This window comes from Salvia hispanica, chromosome 6 (genome assembly GCF_029641045.1).
Source record: "Salvia hispanica isolate PSC_SH4W2 chromosome 6, Shi_PSC_v1, whole genome shotgun sequence".
In the NCBI taxonomy this organism is placed as follows: domain Eukaryota; kingdom Viridiplantae; phylum Streptophyta; class Magnoliopsida; order Lamiales; family Lamiaceae; genus Salvia; species Salvia hispanica.
The window spans coordinates 48,563,214-48,583,356 of record NC_142697.1 but is presented as its reverse complement, the minus strand read 5'-3'; the positions used below and the strand labels follow the sequence as shown (position 1 = coordinate 48,583,356).

Genomic DNA, 20,143 nt, shown 5'->3' with positions numbered 1-20,143 from the left:
AACCCTAACCCTAAACCCTAAAACCCTAAACCCTAAACCCTAAACCCTAAACCCTAAACCCTAAACCCTAAACCCTAAACCCTAAACCCTAAACCCTAAACCCTAACCCTAAACCCTAAACCCTAAACCCTAAACCCAACCCTAAAACCCTAAACCCTAAACCCTAAACCCTAAACCCTAAACCCTAAACCCTGAACCCTAACCCTAAACCCTAAACCCTAAACCCTAAACCCTAAACCCTGAACCCTGAACCCTAAACCCTGAACCCTAAACCCTAAACCCTAAAACCCTAAACCCTAAACCCTAAACCCTAAACCCTAAACCCTAAACCCTAAACCCTAAACCCTAAACCCTAAACCCTAAACCCTAAACCCTAACCCTAAACCCTAAACCCTAAACCCTGAACCCTAAACCCTAAACCCTAAACCCTAAACCCTAAACCCTAAACCCTAAACCCTAAACCCTAAACCCTAAACCCTAAACCCTAAACCCTAAACCCTAAACCCTAAACCCCTAAACCCTAAACCCTAAACCCTAAACCCTAAACCCTAAACCCTAAACCCTAAACCCTAACCCTAAACCCTAAACCCTAAACCCTAAACCCTAAACCCTAAACCCTAAACCCTAAACCCTAAACCCTAAACCCTAAACCCTAAACCCTAAACCCTAAACCCTAAACCCTAAACCCTAATCTGCTTATGTAATTGCAGGTGCTCCGTTTCTATGATGACAAGAGGCGGCAGTATGCTGCTAGACCTACGAGTTCTGTGGATGCTGAAGGTGAAGAGCTTCAGGCAGTCAACGGAAAACGTACAGTATCTTCACGGAAGAGGAGGCGTGCATTAGACAGAATTTCCTCAAAGCTTGCAAATGAACATTCAAGTCTGGAGGCAGCTAATTCTTTGTTAGATCCAGATAAGCAGCCTACTGTAGAACAAGGTTCTTTGACAGCTACTATGAAAGATGATGATGACCAGTCTCAGAGAAATTCTGAAAGGTTGAGTGAAGAAGATAAGGGGGTCTATTCTTTCAAGCGAGCACTATCACGGTTGAACCCAGCACGGCAGAAAAAGTTTTTTTGGTCAGAGGAGGCTGAGAGGTAATATTATCATATAGTAGCATGTTCATAAATTTTACTCGTATCAATAGCAGCTACGATTAAGCAAAACTTTCTCAAATTCTAGTTTCATTTAATTGCTATTTGATTGTTTTTCCTTTTTTAAATTCAGTTTTGTATTCTAATTCTGGAGCCTGTTGACATTTCTTTCACAGGCAATTAGTGATTGTATATGCTAGACACCGAGCTGCTCGGGGGGCAAAATTTCACCGTACAGAATGGCTGTCAATTTCAAATCTCCCAGCACCTCCTGATGCGTGCAAAAGAAGAATGGCGTTGTTAAATAGTTTTATCCCTTTCAGAGACGCTGTTATGAAACTATGCACTATTCTTTCAGACCAATATGCAAAGTACATTGAGAAGTTCCAGGACAAGATGTCGATTAATGCAGATTCTGAAGAGATGATTCGTGGTCCTGCCTCTGAAGAAGCTGGCATGCTTGAGAAATGGGCTAATTTTGATGAGGATATTATTAAGGTTGCATTGGATGATGTCTTAAGATGCAAAAGATTGGCTAAGCTGAATGCTGCTCGGGAAACGTTCCCGGAGCAGGAAATAAGCGTGCATGATGTAAGTTTTATATCTCACATGCGGTAAGAAATAGTATTTGCTTATCGCGCTTTCAAAATAAATGCTTCAGCCAGAGCGCATATTTGTTGTGCATGTCCTACCTATTACCATGCGTCATGCGGATAAATATCTCCATCTTGGTTGTGAAAGCATTGGCTGTTTTTGCACTATGTTTCCTTTCTTGGATTTTTGTGCAACATTTCATCATGGTTTAATTTTAATTTGCTTCTCATGGTCAGGACGTCGAAGATTGTGGTCAGAGTGGTCAATTATCAAGCACCGAGCAACGTCTTAGAAAAAAATTGCATATAAATACGGGTGCAACAATTTTGAGACAGATGCATGAATCAGTTGCTGTTGCAAATGCTGTGGAGCTATTTAAGCTTATCTTTCTAAGCAAATCGAAAGCTCCAGAAGCACCAACTTTACTGGCCGAAACACTACGTCGTTATTCTGAGCATGACCTCTGTGCTGCTTTTAATTACTTGAGAGAGAAGAAAATTATGGTATGTAGAATTCATCTACTGCTCATGGTAGTTACCCGGCACCATATGGATAAATGTTAAAATTTAGAGTTGTGATGCCTCTGTTGTCATAGTAGGCAATGGTGGAAATAACTTCAATGACTATAATTCCATGATGTGAGTTAGGGATCTTATATCTATTATTTAGTTATGCTGGCTTATTCACTATATTAATAATATGGACATTGAATACTTGGAGTACTTGTTTGCTCTCTGACAACGAACTATATAGTGGTTTTCTAGCTGTTACTGGTCTGTTTCGTCCTTACCTGTATTTGGTTACGCAATAAAGCGGTCTGTTATCTCTCTTGTGCAGATTGGAGGTGGCAGTGGTCAATTTGAATTATCACAGACCTTCTTGCATAGTATCACTTCAACTGAATTTCCCGCTGATACTGGAAGCAGAGCTGCTAAGCTTGCTCTCTGGCTTCATGAGAGAGAAAATGATTTAGTCGAAGAGGGCATTGAAGCTCCATCAGATCTCCAGTGTGGTGAAGTATTTTCTTTATGTACACTACTATCTTCAGGTGAACTGTCAATTACCCCATTGCTACCCAATGAAGGTGTTGGAGAGACAGAAGATAACAGACCTTCTAAACGTAAAAGTGATACCGCAGAGCCTGATGGCGGATCACCACAAAAATTAAGAAAAACATTTGCTGGAGACAGTGAGATGTCTTCTCGGAGAGAAAAAGGCTTTGCCAGCATAAAGTTATGCTTGAAACGTGAAACAATTCCAAGAATAATGGCCATCGACTCGCTCGGAAAGGTGAACATGTATCCAAACCCATTTCTTGGTGGAAACGATCAAAGCAATATTTCGTCTGCTTTGGATGACATTGCTGATCATGCAAGTGATATTATTGATACTGGGACGTTAGATCATCCCACTTTCCAGCTTAGCGAACTATGCCAAGCATCTATTTTCTTCATGTTCTTATGAAGTAAATAGTCTGTTGCTTCAACCCGACTTATTCAAAACACTCTATTCAGCCATTCAGAAGTCTGGTGACAACGGTTTGAGAATGAAAGAGATCCAAAAATTTCTGAACATTAAGGGTAGGAAACTTTACTCTTGGATACTGTGCAGATATCTTATTTCTTCTACATTTACCCTTTATTGCATATTCCATTTAATTGAAACCATCAATATCCTTTCCAGAAGAGAAAATATTGGAAGTTATAATCGATGTGCTTGAAGCATTTGGGCGAGCGTTAAAGGTTTACTTTTCTTCCCCATTAATTACCCTAAAACCTTATAGTACCTTTTAAGCTCCTTCTCTGCATGTTTAGTGTCTCACCATCATCTGAGCGTGGAAGGACATCATTCTTTATTTTGACACCTTGCATTGCATCTCAAATGCAGGTCAATGCTTACAATTCAGTTCACGTGGTTGATTCTCTATATCGATCGAAATATTTCTTGACCAGTATAGATGATCGTGTTGCTCATCATCTCAAATCGCAAAGGAAAACCAAGGACGGTGAGCCTTCACCTTTTGATCTTGATAATCAAAGGGAGAATTTGGCTGCCTCGGAGGATATGATCAACACAAATGACATTGAAGGACACAGAGTCACAATTTTAAATTGTCCCATAGGCGTCACAGATCCTCCTGAAGTTGCTTCGACCAAAGTGACTAGAGTAGAAAATCTTGAATGCTGTAGTACTCATTCAAATAGGATATGTAGACCCCTGTTGCCATGGATGAATGGAGATGGTACTATAAATGAGCTTATATACAACAGGCTTCTTCGCCGTGTTCTTGGTATTGTTGTGCTAAATCCAGGGATATTAGAGGTTTGCTATCTTTTTCATTCAATCTTATATTTAACCTCATTCACAGTATGTTTCTACGGCATGATATGCATCATCTCACCGGTTGCATTGTTAGTGCATTCTTGCTATCAATATCAACCAGCTTCTTAAGATTTTTTTTCCCGTTCCCTTGAAAAGTACTTTGAGACATTATTGCTAATCGTCTTTATGTACAGGATGAAATCATAAATCGGATGCAAGGTCTAAATCCTCAGGTATGCAACTTCCTTGTCTCTCAATAAAAGATTAAAGCTCATCAGGACATAGATCTGAGAGTGCTATCTATGGTTTAATACTTACAACTTTTCTCTTGTTCTCGACTTTAGTATCTACAAAATACAGTTTTTATCTCAAACCCTTTATTTCACTTCACAGCCTAGATTCTGCTGCAATTTTACCTCTGATTGTTACTCTAAGATATTGGTTTTTTCAATCACCAATATATGCTCTTTTTTTAAATAGCCTAAAGATCTAGACACTTCAGATTTGTAAGCTGCACTTCCTATAGAATGCAGCTTGCTGTAACTATTGGCGACTTCTTTAATTTGCTTAGTTTATCAACTATTTGTTGCTAATCGCTTCAATTAATGCCTTCAATCACCAAAAGTGTAAGATCAAGATACTTAAGATTCCTAACATCCTATAGAATGCAGCCTCCTGTAATCTTTACCAATCTTCCTTAATTCACTTAATTTTTCCAGAATTTTTGGCATAATTTAATGCCTTCAATAACCAACAGTCTAAGATCAACATACTTTAGATTCGTAAACTGCCTTCCTCTACTATGTACTTGCTTTAATGATTGTCGAACTTCCGTAAGTTTGCTGCATTTCTCCATAATATGTTGCTAAACGCATAATTTAATCCTTTCAATCACCAATAGTCTAAGATAAAGATACTTAAGATTCCTAAACCGCCTTCCTGTAGAAATCAGCTTCTTGTAACTATTGCCAAACTTCCTTAATTCTGTTAATTTCTCCATAATTGTTGCGAATCGCATAATTTTAATGCGTTCAATGATTCAATCACCAACAGTCTAAGTTGAAGATCTTTAGATTCCTCCCTATACTATGTAGCTTGCTGTAATTATGGTCAGACTTCCTTAATTCGCTTCATTTCTCCAACATTTGTTCCTAATCTCTGCATAATGTTAATGCCTTCCAGAGCTGCAGGCAGCTGCTACAGATGATGATTCTGAATAACCACAAAACTACCCGAAAAATGCAGCAGATGACATCTTCTCAGCCTCCCTCCATTCTGGCAAATCTTCTTGGTGATAAATGCAAAAAGTCTAAGCTGGTATGTCGAGTCCATTTCTTTGCGAATCCCTCGACCACAACCTTGTTGTAGAGCAGCCAGGGCGAACACCACGCGAACGGGTGAAGGTCGAAACAATGGACATATGTCGAACCCTCTTCTTGTATAATTAGGAAAATCTGGTACACTTTTCTTGTATAGTTAGAATCATGTATTTAAAGTCTCTTGGGTGATGTCTTGGGTTCAAATAAAATGTTTTGGCCTTATTTACTTGTGGTTCGCTTTTATGGAAGAAATGCTAATAGCAGGCTTTCTATGATTTATGCATTATTTTTCTTAGAGTTTTCTATTACCTATTTTGCTAAATTATTTATCTTTTTCCATATTCTTCATTTCAGTTAATGGTTTTAAAATAATACTTGTCCACAAAATAGTGACCTATTTTATTATTAATGTCTATACTCATGCAATTCATTTAATTATAACTACATTATAATAATTAAATACTGATATTATTTGAAAAGCTTATTTCATCCTCAATACATTCAGAACTCACTCAAACAACGTTAAAGATTCATCCCAAAATAATTGGTTCAACACCTTTTATATCGAGGTTTCCTATGATGGACTAGTCAAAATACTAACTTAGTATGTAGTAATAATTCTTGAAACACCATTTATAACTATTAGTAGTACTTTATACTAGCTTTTTATGATTAAAAAATATTACCTTTTAGGAGTTAGGGGTCTAATATTTTCAAACTAGTTACAATACGCCGGTTGCCCTTGTTTGGGGTTATCTGCAAGGTTTTAAAAGTAACTACCCAGTCCCTGAAAATTTGTCACATATTTTCATTTCCGTCCGTCCTAAAAATTTGGCACCTTTCACTTTTACCATTTTTGGTAGTGGATCCTACATTCTACTAACCCATTCACAGTCATATTTTATTATAAAACTAATATATAAAAATATGACCCACATTCCACTAACTTTTTTAACTCACTTTCTATTAAATTTCTTAAAAACCGTGCCTGGTCAAATGGTGACGAAATTTGAGGGACTTAAGGGAGTATTTTTTATGTCAATACAATAAGTCTGACCACAAACAGTTATTGGTTTATACCTAATGCTAAACTATCTCTCGGCCAACCCTAAACCCTAAACACATTTATGTGTTGTGTCTTCTCTGCTATGCATTATTAAATGGCGAAGTTTGATTAAGTGTTTATCATCTTTTACTTCCCAGGTCCATCAAATTGCACGTGGATTCCTAGATCCTTACGCAAAACGTGCTGTATGGAGTGTTTGAATATCAGCAGCCTACAAGTCATGGAGGTTTATCAACATCATATGATCAGCCACAAACTCTATTGAAACATGTCCGGTTACTGCTTCTGGTACAGCAGCTTCAGGTAGTAGCTGCAGCTGCAGAACCAGTGATGAGCCAAAGGCGTTTTTAACCTAGTTAGCTAAACAACAAGGCAACTATTCAACACAACACAAATATTGTATTGAAGTTTTACGCATTGGAAAAACAAAATCTGAAATTTCAATATACTTATGCTATAATAAGGAAATTGGAATTGGAAGAATTAGCAAAGCAAAGCAAAAAGAAGCCATTCAACACATTATACAAGCATATCTAGTTGCTTTCATTCAACAGATTTCAACGTAACACAAGCAGTTATAGTTCCCCTTCATTCACTCATCATCAATCGTCTCTTCTCCTTTCTCTTTCAACAGCGACTCTCGTGCTTGCTTTTTCGGCAGCAATGCTACATAAAAAAAAACAAGTATTTCAATATAATGCCAACGGAGTTAGCTAAACAACAAGGCAAACTATTCAACACAACACAAACCGTGTTTCCCATTTCCAATAGCTGGATTGTTCATCTCACGGTCAACAATGCTGCATACAAAAAATAAGCATTTCAATATGATAATACTACAATTTAAGAACCTCTGATTATATTAAGAGATTCCAAAATCAATTCAAATCATATGGATCATATTGAATAAGGGGCTCACATATCAACATTGGTAAAAAAACCGACTGTTACGAGACCACTGGACAGAACTGTAGCAACGTAGTCCATGCCCTTCCATTGGACAACTTCAACCTTGGAATATCGAAGACACGTCTCGCAGTTGTCCTGGAATATGTAGATGACCCAACCTGTACTTTGACTAACATTATTGCCAGCGTAGACAGCTCCCACCACGAGCTCCTCATCCTCATCCTCATACTCCTTACTCTGACCCTCAACCTTGACTTTCCCAACCTCCTTGGAGGACAGATTGTAGCTGAACCAATGACTTGTGCTGTCGATAATGAATAGAGTGTCACACCCCACATAGACAAGGTTCCTCTTCTTCCTGTAATCTGAGGTAGGTAATGGTCCAGGGAGCTTTTCTTCTATGACTTCCCACTCCTTTGTCCGCAAGTTGTACGAGAGGAGAGATGGCTTCGAATGCTGTTTATCTTCGCCTAACTTGTCGCGCGATGGGCGGTAGAATAGTTCTTTGCTGTAAAACCATCTGTGATAGTATATCACAACCAGTTCGTCGGTCCACTGAAAGCAAGAAGTTGGCAGGGGATATCCAATATCATCAGATAATTTCCTAGCCTCGAACTGGCCTTTCACTGGGTCGTAGATCTCAGCCCAACTTTCTAGATCAGTAGTGCCCCTACTGCCCCCACAGATGAATATCCTGCCATCGCGTAATGGGACTAGCACGGAGGTGTATCGCTTTACATTCATAGCCGTGGGGCAACGAGTCCAACACATATTTGGAGAAGCAGCATGTGGAGGTGGTGGCGATACAGACCACAACCAGTTGGTTGGTTCCGGGGCTATGGGATCATCCTCCAAACGGCAACCCCCGAACATGAACAAGGTACCACCGACACTGAAAACTCCATATTGAATTGGAATGTCTTTTACTAAAAGTCCTTGAAATTCAGACATTTCAGGATCTAGATGAATACAATCCTCCAACTCCGACTCGCTGAAAGTACAATATCGCATAGTCTGATTAAAGTAGCTGCTTTTATACTCCGTATCCTTGGAGCTATGGGTAAGCAAAGTGAAGTGTAATCCACCGCCCTCCATGTGCTGCTCAATGAAAACCAATACAAATATTATTTATTCACGTATTCATTAATGATCATAGTAATCTATCTAAGGCAATAAACAATGAATTATTAAATTTCTATGTGATCCAGCCATCATAAACTAGGGTTGTTCAATGAAATTTTCCCTAGGAATTGCATGTTAAATCCTAAATCTATTCATTTGATATTAAATTAAATAAAAAGAAGAAAACCCTCGAATGAAGATGATGAAAGCCTAGTCAGTCGCTGAATCGTCCAAATGTAGACACTTAATTAATTTAAAAAACTCAAATTGAACGGACTGATACATAACAAACAAAATCCCAAAGGATACAAATTTTCGGTCATTTTTCAAAATGACTCGAGATTTGTTTCACCCCCCAAACTATGCTACACTAATTTAAATTACTTAAGCCTACAGAATTCCTTAATCATGAGCCCTAAATAAGATTCGGGCAATTAGCCCTAAGAACAAATACAAGCAATTAGGATTAGCCCCCTTTTGTTTGAACAAGCAAAATAGAAATCCAAGAAAATGAAGAACTGCAGTAGCGGATTAAATAAAAAGGAAATTAGATAAAAATTAGAATGGAACGAACCTGGGGAAGAGATCTGATCGATGGAGAGTCCAAAGATTAGGGTTTAATGGGGAGGAGAATAATATATATGGGGAAGATATATAATAGTTCTATATATATGGGTAGAGATCTCTGGATACGACCGCGTTTTGCAATAAGTGCCGTAGAACTATTTTGCCAATAAATGATTATATCCTTTTGCCTATTCTCATTATTATAATTTTTCCCTTTATTTCATATTTTATTATTATGAATAAATAATTATCTATAAACTCAATTGTATCTGCTTGTTTCTTAAAATTAATTTATCTCATGATTACGATTACAATTATATTATTTAGTTTTTGATTGAGCACCTTACGACACTTGTTTATAATACTCCCTCCGTCCACGAATAAGAGCCCCGTTTTTTCATTTTAGTCCGTCCGCGAATAAGAGTCTCGATTCACTTTTACCATAAATGGTACTAGGGTCCCACCTCCACCTAACTCCTTTCACTCACATATAATTTAAAACTAATATATACAAGTGGGACCCCTATTCCATTAACTTTCTTCCACCCACTTTTCCTAACATTTCTTAAAACTCATGCCGAAAACAAATGGGACTCCTATTCGCGGACGGAGAGAGTAATAGAGAAATAGCAATCCTCAAGATAGGTTTTAATAATACTAGTGTTACATTCATGCGTTGCACGACTTAATTTATTTCTACCATTGTAATTCTATGTTGTGAATTAACTTATTGGTCAAAATGAAAAAAAAAAATCACAAAGGACAATTTAAAGTTACTTTTCAATCTTTCCATTTCTTCTATTCCTTTTTCCTCGATTATTGATAGAAGATAAATAATGCGTACACAATTATCCATATTTTAAAATTAATGAATCAATATACACCTGTGTCAAGTCAACGTTGACTCTCGTCCCCAGATTAAGGTTCAAGCAATCTGGCAAGAAATCGCAATAGTTAAAAAATGCAGCATAAATTCACTCTCCAAAATTTATCAAAATATCACCTTGATTCAAGAATCCATTTGTTCCCCAATTCCAAATCTCCCATATACCCTAATTACCAATTGAATATACTCATCATTCCGTTTTTGGGGCCAAAATCATTCTGATTTTTTACTTGATTCTCCGAAAATTCGAAACCCTGCTTCACTCCAATCCCAAATTCCAGCTAAAGATCGATTTTTACCCATATTTTGGTGGTTGATTCAATTTTATAAGACACCTTTGATCTTGACTTGAGCAGAACTCAAACATAATCATAGGAATGGTTATACTTTCTGCTCTGCAAAGATCATCAAAGTGCTTAACGAAGGTGGTGATCCGATTAGGCCAATGCTGACATGGGGAGAAGGTGGCTGTGGTAAACAAGACTCGGTTGAGAAGGAATACTCTATTTGCACGCCAGATTCTGTGACGTGGCAGAAGTCATGCAGGTAGGCATCTGAGGGGCCTTCAAAGGATAAATGTGAGAGGGAGGGGGATACTTTGATGGAGATTGTTCCATTGAAGAAGGTGGAGGTTGCATCCGGTTCGGTTTCAATGTTTCTAGGGGGAATGTCTGAAGTGAAGCCTGGTTGGCCACTTCTTCGCCATGCCATGGTTTGTAACACGACTTCTTCACAGATTCAGCAAGTGAGGCAGATCTCCGTGGTTCAGTGGGTGATGAGGCTACCGAGTAGATATGGTTTGTTTATAGAGAATATGACTAGGAAAGACTGTGACTCCTCAAATCATGACAAAGGTCATCAACTAGATGGAGAGGGTGGTGCAATTGTTCCTGCTGGGAATGAGGCCGTGTCTGTTCCATCGACCCCTGACTGCATTTCAAGGTCCTTGCCGGTGGAGCTGGAGGGCCTTCACGAGAAGCACTCCACCACGTGCAGACTGTTTAGGTTCAGGGAACTTGAGCTAGCTACCGACAGAGTTTTTATCTTTTGCTGGATTATATTTGGATTGGTCCTTTAATTTAGTTTTTGCGACGCCTATTTGACTACATTGTTGTATCTGTCAAATTCTAGGGAGCATAATAGGTAAAGGAGGCAGTATTCAGGTCTATCGAGGTTGCCGTGAAGATCTTGAATCCTTCTCATACTGCTCTCAATGAGTTTGTCCTAGAAATCGAGATCATCACCGCGATACACCACAAAAACATAATCTCACTCTTTGGATTCTGTTTTCAATACAATCATCTCCTCTTGGTGTATGATTTTCTATCAAGAGGAAGCCTTGAAGATAATCTTCATGGTAAACTCCATCCACCAAAATTATCTTTATCAGTTTATGTATATCTTGAGCACCCTAGTCACAGCTGGTCCGGATACATAGCTGGTCTCATAGACATCTCTCTTTCGGAGGCCGCCTCGCTCTCATCAAGAGCACCCTAGTCACCATCCCTCTCCACGTCTTCCAGGTGATCGAGCCTTTTAGGTACTGGATGAGAGAGTTGGAGCAGATCATGGCCAGATTTTTTTGGGGCACGGTGGGGCAGCAGAGGAAGATTCATTGGGTTAGCTGGAGGAACAAGATTTGCTTACCGCTGGACGAGGGGGGTCTTGGCATCCGCCGGTTCAAGGAGCTCGTCAAGGCTTTCAGCATCAAGCTCTGGTGGAGATTTCTCGCGCAGGATTCTTTATGGGCGCAGTTTACCATGCGCAAGTATTGTTTCCATGCTGGTCGTGCTTTTATTTCTCCTTATTCCCCGCATGATAGTCCTATCTGGCATCGTCTGACTAGAATTAGGGGTATTGTGCATCCTTACATTAGATGGTCCCTAGGCGAAGGGCGGATCAGTTTTTGGGATGACGTGTGGGTCGGGGATCGCCCCCTTAGGACCTATTGTCCGCCTGGGATTGACCTTCCTGCCGCCGAGGTCTCTAGGTTTTGGCATGGTTATACTTGGCATGAGGATAGATTGCATGACTTTTTGGCTTTCTATGGTGTGCCTTTGCATGTTTTTGATCTTATCAGGGCTGTTCCGATTGAGGTGGGCGGGAGGGATGTGATGAGATGGAGCCTGACTGGTGATGGAGAGTTCTCGACGGCCTCAGCTTGGGAGCTCATCCGGACACGGTCCCCTAGACATGCTGGCCTTCGCATGGTGTGGAATGTTGGGCTGACCCCGACCATTTCAGTCTTTATTTGGCGCCTCCTTCTACGGAAGGTCCCTGTGGAGTGTGTTGTTCAGACCCGTGGTATCTCTCTCGCATCCAAGTGTCTGTGTTGTGTCTCTTCTTTTTCAGTCGAGTCGTGTCAGCATTTGTTCGTGTCGTGTCCTCTGGCGAGATCGGTTTGGGATTATTTCGATGGCTGGTTTCCCCATATTAGCACACACATTCACACGTGCACTGACATTGCACTTAGACTAGGATTTTGGTGGAGGTCCTCTCACGGGGCCCCCGCCTTGCACATATCTTTTCTTATTCCATGCTTGGTCTACTGGTTCATTTGGACGGAGAGGAATAGCTGCAAGCACCGCAGCATTTCTTTTCGTTCTTCCCATGTTATTTGGCAGGTGATACGGCATTTGCGGATCTTGGTGGCGGCGGGTGTGCTTGTCCCCCTCCATTGGCGCGGTTGCACCCCGGCTGTCGACTTCATGCCTACAGTTCCTCCTCGCCGGCGAGTCCTTAGGTCCCTAAGTGTGCTTTGGCACCCACCTGACCCACCTTGGGTCAAGCTGAACACTGACGGGGCCTTTACTATCTCGACGGGACAGGCAGGTGGTGGAGGAGTGGTTCGTGGTTCAGACGGCTCTCTCTTGAGGGCCTTTTGCACGCCCCTCGTAGCTGCGTCGGCCTTCGAGGCGGAGCTTCTAGCTCTTCTTCACGGGCTGACGATGGCTATGGAGTTCTCATCACAGGTTTGGGTAGAGATGGATGCAGCAGCAGTGGTCGCGGTGTTCACTTCAGGACGCGGGGGAGCAGCGGATGTGAGGCATCACATGGCCCGCATTCGCATGTTGCTCTCACAGTTGCAGGTTAGGTTCTCTCACATCCACCGAGAGGGCAACCGGGCAGCTGACTTTCTTGCAGGTAGGGGGGCTCAGACCCCTGCCATGACCTTCTATGATGCAGATACAGCGCCTCGATATTTGAAGTCACTCGTGAGGATGGACCAGTTGGGCTATCCGAACTTCAGATTCAGATATCGAGATGGATGACTTTCATTTTTTTGTGACTATGTTGATTTTTATGTTTTTTGGTACTTTTGGGTATGGCCACCTCTTGGTCATTACTCAACTTATGTTAGTGTATATGCTCTCGTTTTTTAGATGGATATACCTCGACTTGTGGGGTAATCCGAGTAGCTTTGATAGGTCTCTCGTTTGTTTTTGTGATATTTGTGGGTTAAGTCACTTTTGGGCTTACCCAATGTACGATACATTGTTGATTTGATATGGACAGGTTGGGGGTCCGCCTAACCCCCCGCCGTGACGGTGTTTGAGTAAAAAAAAAAAAAAAAAAACCCTAAACCCTAAACCCTAATTGGTCATTTCTCAGAAATACGACGGAGAGATAATCCAATTTCGAGAATGCCCAACTGTTACCCACGGAGTAAGGTTTCCGTAGCCTCCTGTAGTGGTCCATTATCACGAGTAACGAGAAAGTTATGGCCTTTTTAATATTCTAAATAAATCTCTAGGCAGCTGCCTTTAGCCGTTTCTCAGAAATACGACGAAGAGATAATCTAATTTCGAGAATGCCCCACTGTTACCCACGGAATAACGTTTCCAAAGCCTCCTGTAGTGGTCAATTATCACGAGTAACGAGAAAGTTATGGCCTTTTTAATATTCTAAATAAATCACTAGGCAGCTGTCTTTGGCCGTTTCTCAGAAATACGACGGAGAGATAATCCAATTTCGAGGATGCCCAACTGTTACCCACGGAATAAGGTTTCCAAAGCCTCCTGTAGTGGTCCATTATCACGAGTAACGAGAAAGTTATGGCCTTTTTAATATTCTAAATAAATCTCTAGGCAGCTGCCTTTAGCCGTTTCTCAGAAATACGACGAAGAGATAATCTAATTTCGAGAATGCCCCACTGTTACCCACGGAATAACGTTTCCAAAGCCTCCTGTAGTGGTCAATTATCACGAGTAACGAGAAAGTTATGGCCTTTTTAATATTCTAAATAAATCCATAGGTAGCTGCCTTTGGCCGTTTCTCAGAAAAACGACGGAGAGATAATCCAATTTTGAGAATGCCCAACTGTTACCCATGGAATGAGGTCTCCAAAGCCTCGTGTAGTTGTCAATTATCACGAGTAACGAGAAATTTATGGTCTTTTTAATATTCTAAATAAATTCAAAGGCTCTGCCTGCCTTTGGCCGTTTCTCAGAAAAACGACTGAGAGATAATCAAAATTCGAGAATGCCCAACTGTTACCCATGGAATAAGGTTTCCAAAGCCTCCTGTAGTGGTCAATTATCACGAGTAACGAGAAAGTTATGGCGTTTTTAATATTCTAAATAAATCTAAAGGCAGCTTGCTGTCTTTGGCCGTTTCTCAGAAAAACGACGGAGAGATAATCTAATTTCAAGAATGTCCAACTGTTACCCATGGAATAAGGTTTCCAAAGCATCCTGTAGTGATCAATTATCACGAGTAACGAGAAAGTTATGTCTTTTTTAATATTTTAAATAAATTCAAAGGCAGCTGCCTTTGGCCGTTTCTCAGAAAAACTTTGGAGAGATAATCTAATTTTGAGAATGCCCAACTGTTACCCATGGAATAAGGTTTCCAGCCTCCTGTAGTGGTCAATTATCACGAGTAACGAGAAAGTTATGGCCTTTTTAATATTTTAAATAGATCCAAAGGCAGCTTGCCTTTGGCCGTTTCTCAGAAAAACGACGGAGAAATAATCTAATTTCGAGAATGCCCAACTGTTACCCATGTAATAAGGTTTCCAAAGCCTCTTGTAGTGGTCAATTATCACGAGTAACGAGAAAGTTATGGCCTTTTTAATATTTTAAATAAATCCAAAGGAAGCTGCCTTTGGCCGTTTCTCAGAAAAATGACGGAGAGATAATCCAATTTCGAGAATGCCCAACTGTTACCCATGGAATAAGGTTATGGTCAATTATCACGAGTAACGAAAAAGTTATGGTCTTTTTAATATTCTAAATAAATCCAAAGGGAGCTGCCTTTGGCCGTTTCTTAGAAAAATGACGGAGAGATAATTTAATTTCGAGAATGTCCAAACTGTTAACCAAGAGAAAGATAGAGTGTTGTTTTTGTTATAAAAGAAAATGTATAACTTATAGTGGGCTAAAATAAATAAGTCTCGGTTATAATGGGACGAAGGGAGTATTACGTTGCATGATTAATATAGTTAAATGATATAGAATTGAGTGTATGTGATGTGATGAGTAAGAGGGAACTGAATCGATGTGAAAATTCAGAGTTGCAAAATAAGAATGTTTGTTTGTGAAAACAGCTTCACTAATTCAGAGTTGCAAAATAAGAATGTTTGTTTGTGTACCACTAAATAATTATATGGATGAAAATGATGCATGGCATGTCGGCCATGTTGGTTCCCAAACTTAGTTTTCGCACTTTTGACTCATTCATGGGAGGTTTTGTGGATTAATTCTTCTGGTAGGTGATCATACATTTAAGCCCCCATTTTGAAAGTTTCGTACACATTTTAGTTTAGGTAAAAATGTGTTTAGGAACTCGGCTTTGCAAGTTTGGGAAACTAGTGATTAATGCTGAGTTTGGAGAAGTTGGCTTTAAATATAATGAATATCCGTGATATTTCGCATGTTAAGTTGATGCTGTTGGTTGAGGAAGAAGCCCCTCTTCTCCGAGTTTAATCCTATAATCTGAATTGACTAAAGTATAAATTTGGTCCCTTATATTACTCTAATTTTTTTTTAGTTTTTTATATTAAGTTTTTATCTTTTGGTCCCAAACAATATGTTTTGGTCCAAAATTAACATTTTTTTTGTTAAATTTAACAATCAAAGATAATTTAATTAAACTAGTAATTTCATTATAAATCTAATTATCTGGTCAACCTAACTAATTCAATATTAAAATTTATAAATATTTTTTTACGTATATCAAAATACATTAATATTCATAAAATATTTTAATACATAGTATTAAAATTTATAAAATACTATTATACATATAATAAAAAATTAAATTAAATTGGTAAAATTTATAAAATATTCAAAAAATTAATAATATTAATAAAATACCTTTACCTATGATAAAAATAAAATTGAATTAAAATGTATAAAATATTCACAAATTTGATTTGTACTATAGGTAAAATATTTTATAAAATTTAATTTGATTTTTATAAATTATTTTATAAATCGTAAGATTATTATAAGTAAAAAATATTTATAAATTTTAATATAAATTAATATTAAATTTTCCAAAGTCAAATCAATTTCTTAAAAGTTATCACACCAAAGTTTAAATTAGAGTAACTAACAATAGCCGCTTGTAAATAGTACACTAATATGTAATAGGAGTATGTGCTATCAACTAATCAAGACGGTGAATCGATGAGAAGATATTGGCAAATTCCAAATTGGGAACTGCTTCCTCATAAATGGGAACGTTACCAGATAAATAATGGGAACGTTGTAGTAGTAGCAGTCTTATACAATAATGATAAAATGTGAATGCATTGACTGAGTCTGAGTCACGTCACTTGTCACACTAGACAATGATCATTCATACACTTCTAAGCAAAACCCAAAATATCATTTCTTCTCTATTTTTATAGTAGTACTATAAGATTTAGTTCAATTTAAACTTAAACGCCAAATAAGTGTTTTGTTAAACAATTAATATAAAGTCCATATTTAGACATCGTCACATGGCCGGCATATATCTGTTTAGGTCCCTATTTAAATTCACTCGTATAGACTATAGTAGGTCTTTTATTTAACAAGATGTCAAGTGATCCTCGTTCAATCGTCCAAATTTTCTAGATCCAAACGGAGAACCTACTTATATAATTTAATGATAAATAATAAATTCCACTTCTGATTAAAAGACGGTGTCCACTAAGATTTATTTGCAAAATCCCATTGCACACTGTGTCATTAATTATAATGATAAATTCCAAATCTGATTCAAAGGTGGTGTCCACTAAGATATATTTGCAAAATTCCATCACACACTTCAGAAAAAGGACAAAAAATTCCATCACACATATAGTTAGCATAACTGAAGTACAGTTGTATTCTCCTTGTTCACATCCCAAATATCACAACTCCCCCGTCTCTATAAATTCCCAAGCTCATTGATTATATTCCTATAACAGATAGTATAAAGCAAAAAGTTAAGGTCGATATAAAGAAATGGCGAAAAAATTAATATTAGCCTCTTTTTATTGCTTGTTTGCAAGTTTTCTTGTGTGTAGAGCTCAAACTACAATAGCGAGTATCTATGTGTTTGGTGATTCACTAGTTGATGTTGGAAACAACAATCACTTACCACTTTCCCTAGTTAAAGCCAATTTTCCGTACAACGGCGTCGACTTCTCCGGCAACAAAGCCACCGGAAGATTCTCCAACGGCAAAAATGCAGCCGACTTTCTAGGTAACAATCATAATTTTCAACTCTATTTAAATATTTATACTAACTTTTATACAGGAAACTGGGGTTGGGTTTGTTAATTTGTGATCCTTATTCCTTAGAATATGGCCCATAAAACTAAATCTTATTTATGACACTGACTTTTTCAATCATTTTCCTGTATACCCCGGCTAAAACCAATCAATTTATGATAATTAATATGTTTAGTTCTTGGAGCCCGGTAGGTTTTGTATTTAATTCTTAATATTAAATAGGATTAATTAAGCAGTTACTGTTATTTGTTACCTAATTCGTTCGTGCGATCGCTGGATTTTCTACATAAAATATTGGCGTTGGCGTTGTTAGTATTACATGTTGATTACATGGTAATTAACGTGATTAGTATATATATTCAGCTGAGCGATTGGGTGTGTCAACGCCGCCGCCGTATCTATCACAGCCCAATAATACGTTTGTCAAAGGCGTAAGCTTTGCTTCGGGCGGAGCCGGAATCTTGAACACCACTAGTGATCAAGTAAGTAATAAGAGAAGTGCAATTCCTCTTAAAACTAATGAGTGATAAGAGAAGTAATTTAATACTCTGTACTATTTGGTTTCAGAAGAGCACGATCTCTTTGCCACGTCAATTGGGATACTTCTCCACCGTGAGCCAAAGACTATCAAAAGAAATGGGAACAAAGGCAGCACAAGAGCACTTATCAAAATCACTGTTTCCCTTTGTGATTGGTAGCAACGACATCATAAATTACTTCCAGTCAAACTCAGACATTGCCAAGAAATACACCCCTCAACAATACGTTAATCTCATGGTCTCCAACCTCAGAGAAATGCTCAAGGTAACAACTTTACTAACGTTTAGCTTTGACATAGTACTGTAAAAATACTACTCCACTAATTAAGCTTATTCTGAACAACTCAGGGCGCTCATAGTCTCGGAGCACGCAAGTTCTTGTTCGTGGGGCTAACCCCGATAGGATGTGCGCCCAAGCAAAGGTATCCGAGTGCAACAAACGAGTGCAACAATGATGTAAATGAGTGGTCAAACAAATACAACAGCGAGCTCAGGCAGATGCTGCTTGAGCTGCAGTCGTCGGAGCTCAAAGACTTGCACTACTCTTATTTTGATACGTACAATATCTTCCTCGACTTCATCCACAATCCATCAACTTATGGTACTATACTGTCATCCAATTAAAATCCATTTAATTTGTTATTTAAGTTACTAATACTATTTGAGAATGGTGATAGGTTTCAATGAGACAAAAAGTGCTTGCTGCGGACTGGGGAAACTGAGGGCCAATCTTCCATGCACGCCTCTAGCTGTGTTTTGTTCGGGAAGAAATGGACATGTTTTCTGGGATGTATACCACCCTACTGAGGCGGCTGCCAGTATTTTCATTTCTAAACTGTTTGATGTTTCTGCAGATTATGTTTCTCCTATCACACTTCAGCACCTACTTTCTTTATAGAAACGTACTGTACTATTCCTTATGTAATGTAATCCATTCATATAATACAACCACTTTTATATATACACATGATGAGCTAGCTTGTCATTAAATTCATGCTCACTTTTTTACTGTAAACACTTCAAAATTTTACGTCTCTTCAAGAAACAGAGATTATGGCTCTAACTATGATTTGTATTTGGGGGCACACATACAAATAAAATGCTGATGCAGGCTAAATTTTCTAGACTTTTAGTTCGAGATTACGTTTTTTTTAGTATTATTTGACATCACGTTAGATGACTATTATGCAATAATATGCACAAACTACATAGAAGTGATGGGTTTAAAAGAATATTAGTACTATTAAATTATTTTAGGTGGGAACATAGATGAAACTCCTTTTCATGAATCATTCCTTTCTCCCTTGGTGTGGAACGTTGGACGTTACACTCTTGAAGAAAACCACAATTACATTGGCTCGTTAAATCCTTCCTTTAAGTAGTCATCATTGGCTTTATCTTTGCCGAATTAACTACTAGTAACTAATTTCTGGTCACCTAACTTTTTTCAACAACAGCCACAAATTATTTTTGTCACCAACAAAATACAAGTAATACCAATTGGAAAATGAGACACTTGTCAAGCACCATACCTGACCTAATAATAAGGTATATAGACACTATTTTCGCCAAAAGTTTGCGAGTACTATTTGTGCCATTGGACGATAAGGTATAGCTAGTAATTTTATAAATATTTAATGAAAAACAATTTCATTTGCAAAATAAAAAAGAATGAAAGTTAGAATGTTTAGTGATAATTATCAAATAATCTTACTTAATGACCTACATATTGACATGCAACAAATACTTTTTTATGATACGATCGACTTATTTATATGGAGTATATAATATTGTTTCTTTTATGACATTAAGAAGGTGTTTGGTTTGGCAAATAGGAGTATTAAATGCCCCAAAACAAACTTTTTCTCATGTTTGGTTTGTCAAAAATCTTTTCAAGAGGGCCTGTAAAAATGCTTAAGGCCCGCCTCGTTTGTGCCCATTTCATTAGTTAAGCTATTTCCCCAATTTTGAAAGATACATTTTCTAAGGCACTTTTGAAAATCTGAAATAAGCAAAA

At 38.3% G+C, this 20,143-nt stretch overlaps 3 protein-coding genes across 4 annotated transcripts; 2 read left to right on the top strand and 1 right to left on the bottom strand.

Annotated features, from left to right (window-relative positions):
* Positions 1 to 710: 710 nt before the first annotated feature.
* On the top strand, positions 711 to 5,641 carry LOC148924130 (uncharacterized; the record flags this gene model as incomplete). Its single annotated transcript, XM_089061695.1, has 9 exons — positions 711 to 1,099; positions 1,273 to 1,687; positions 1,927 to 2,193; positions 2,528 to 2,702; positions 2,775 to 3,270; positions 3,374 to 3,432; positions 3,578 to 4,012; positions 4,207 to 4,245; positions 5,195 to 5,641. Coding segments are annotated over 5 exons (1,626 nt in total), but the record flags the coding sequence as incomplete, so codon positions are not given.
* Positions 5,642 to 6,819: 1,178 nt separating this feature from the next.
* LOC125205629 (uncharacterized) lies at positions 6,820 to 9,124 on the bottom strand. The gene is made up of 4 exons (XM_048104678.2): positions 9,003 to 9,124; positions 7,317 to 8,404; positions 7,148 to 7,197; positions 6,820 to 7,063 (listed from the first exon to the last, which is right to left on the bottom strand). The coding sequence occupies exons 2-4, from the start codon at positions 8,399 to 8,401 to the stop codon at positions 6,990 to 6,992; spliced, it is 1,209 nt and encodes a 402-aa protein (XP_047960635.2). The 5' UTR covers positions 8,402 to 8,404; positions 9,003 to 9,124; the 3' UTR covers positions 6,820 to 6,989.
* An 8,135-nt stretch (positions 9,125 to 17,259) lies between these two features.
* Positions 17,260 to 19,126, top strand: LOC125207072 (GDSL esterase/lipase At5g55050-like). Of its 2 annotated transcripts, none has more exons than XM_089060649.1 (5): positions 17,260 to 17,558; positions 17,951 to 18,069; positions 18,158 to 18,391; positions 18,475 to 18,727; positions 18,804 to 19,126. In XM_089060649.1, the coding sequence occupies exons 1-5, from the start codon at positions 17,318 to 17,320 to the stop codon at positions 19,022 to 19,024; spliced, it is 1,068 nt and encodes a 355-aa protein (XP_088916775.1). In that variant the 5' UTR covers positions 17,260 to 17,317; the 3' UTR covers positions 19,025 to 19,126. The 2 variants fall into 2 exon arrangements, with proteins under 2 accessions (XP_088916775.1, XP_047962231.2); XM_048106274.2 differs by having other exon boundaries at positions 17,261 to 17,558; positions 18,155 to 18,391.
* The last annotated feature ends 1,017 nt before the right edge of the window (positions 19,127 to 20,143 follow it).

Bases quoted from the DNA above. Each gene is read 5' to 3' on its own strand.
- LOC125205629 (XM_048104678.2), bottom strand. From the start codon at position 8,401: ATGGAGGGCGGTGGATTACACTTCACTTTGCTTACCCATAGCTCCAAG. The intron at 7,198-7,316 runs GTGAGCCCCTTA...TTTTGTATGCAG, and splicing joins TTTTTTACCAATGTTGATAT to CATTGTTGACCGTGAGATGA. The intron at 7,064-7,147 runs GTTTGTGTTGTG...TTTTTTATGTAG, and splicing joins TATTGGAAATGGGAAACACG to CATTGCTGCCGAAAAAGCAA.
- LOC125207072 (XM_048106274.2), top strand. From the start codon at position 17,318: ATGGCGAAAAAATTAATATTAGCCTCTTTTTATTGCTTGTTTGCAAGT. The intron at 18,070-18,154 runs GTAAGTAATAAG...ATTTGGTTTCAG, and splicing joins TGAACACCACTAGTGATCAA to AAGAGCACGATCTCTTTGCC. The intron at 18,728-18,803 runs GTACTATACTGT...GAATGGTGATAG, and splicing joins CCACAATCCATCAACTTATG to GTTTCAATGAGACAAAAAGT.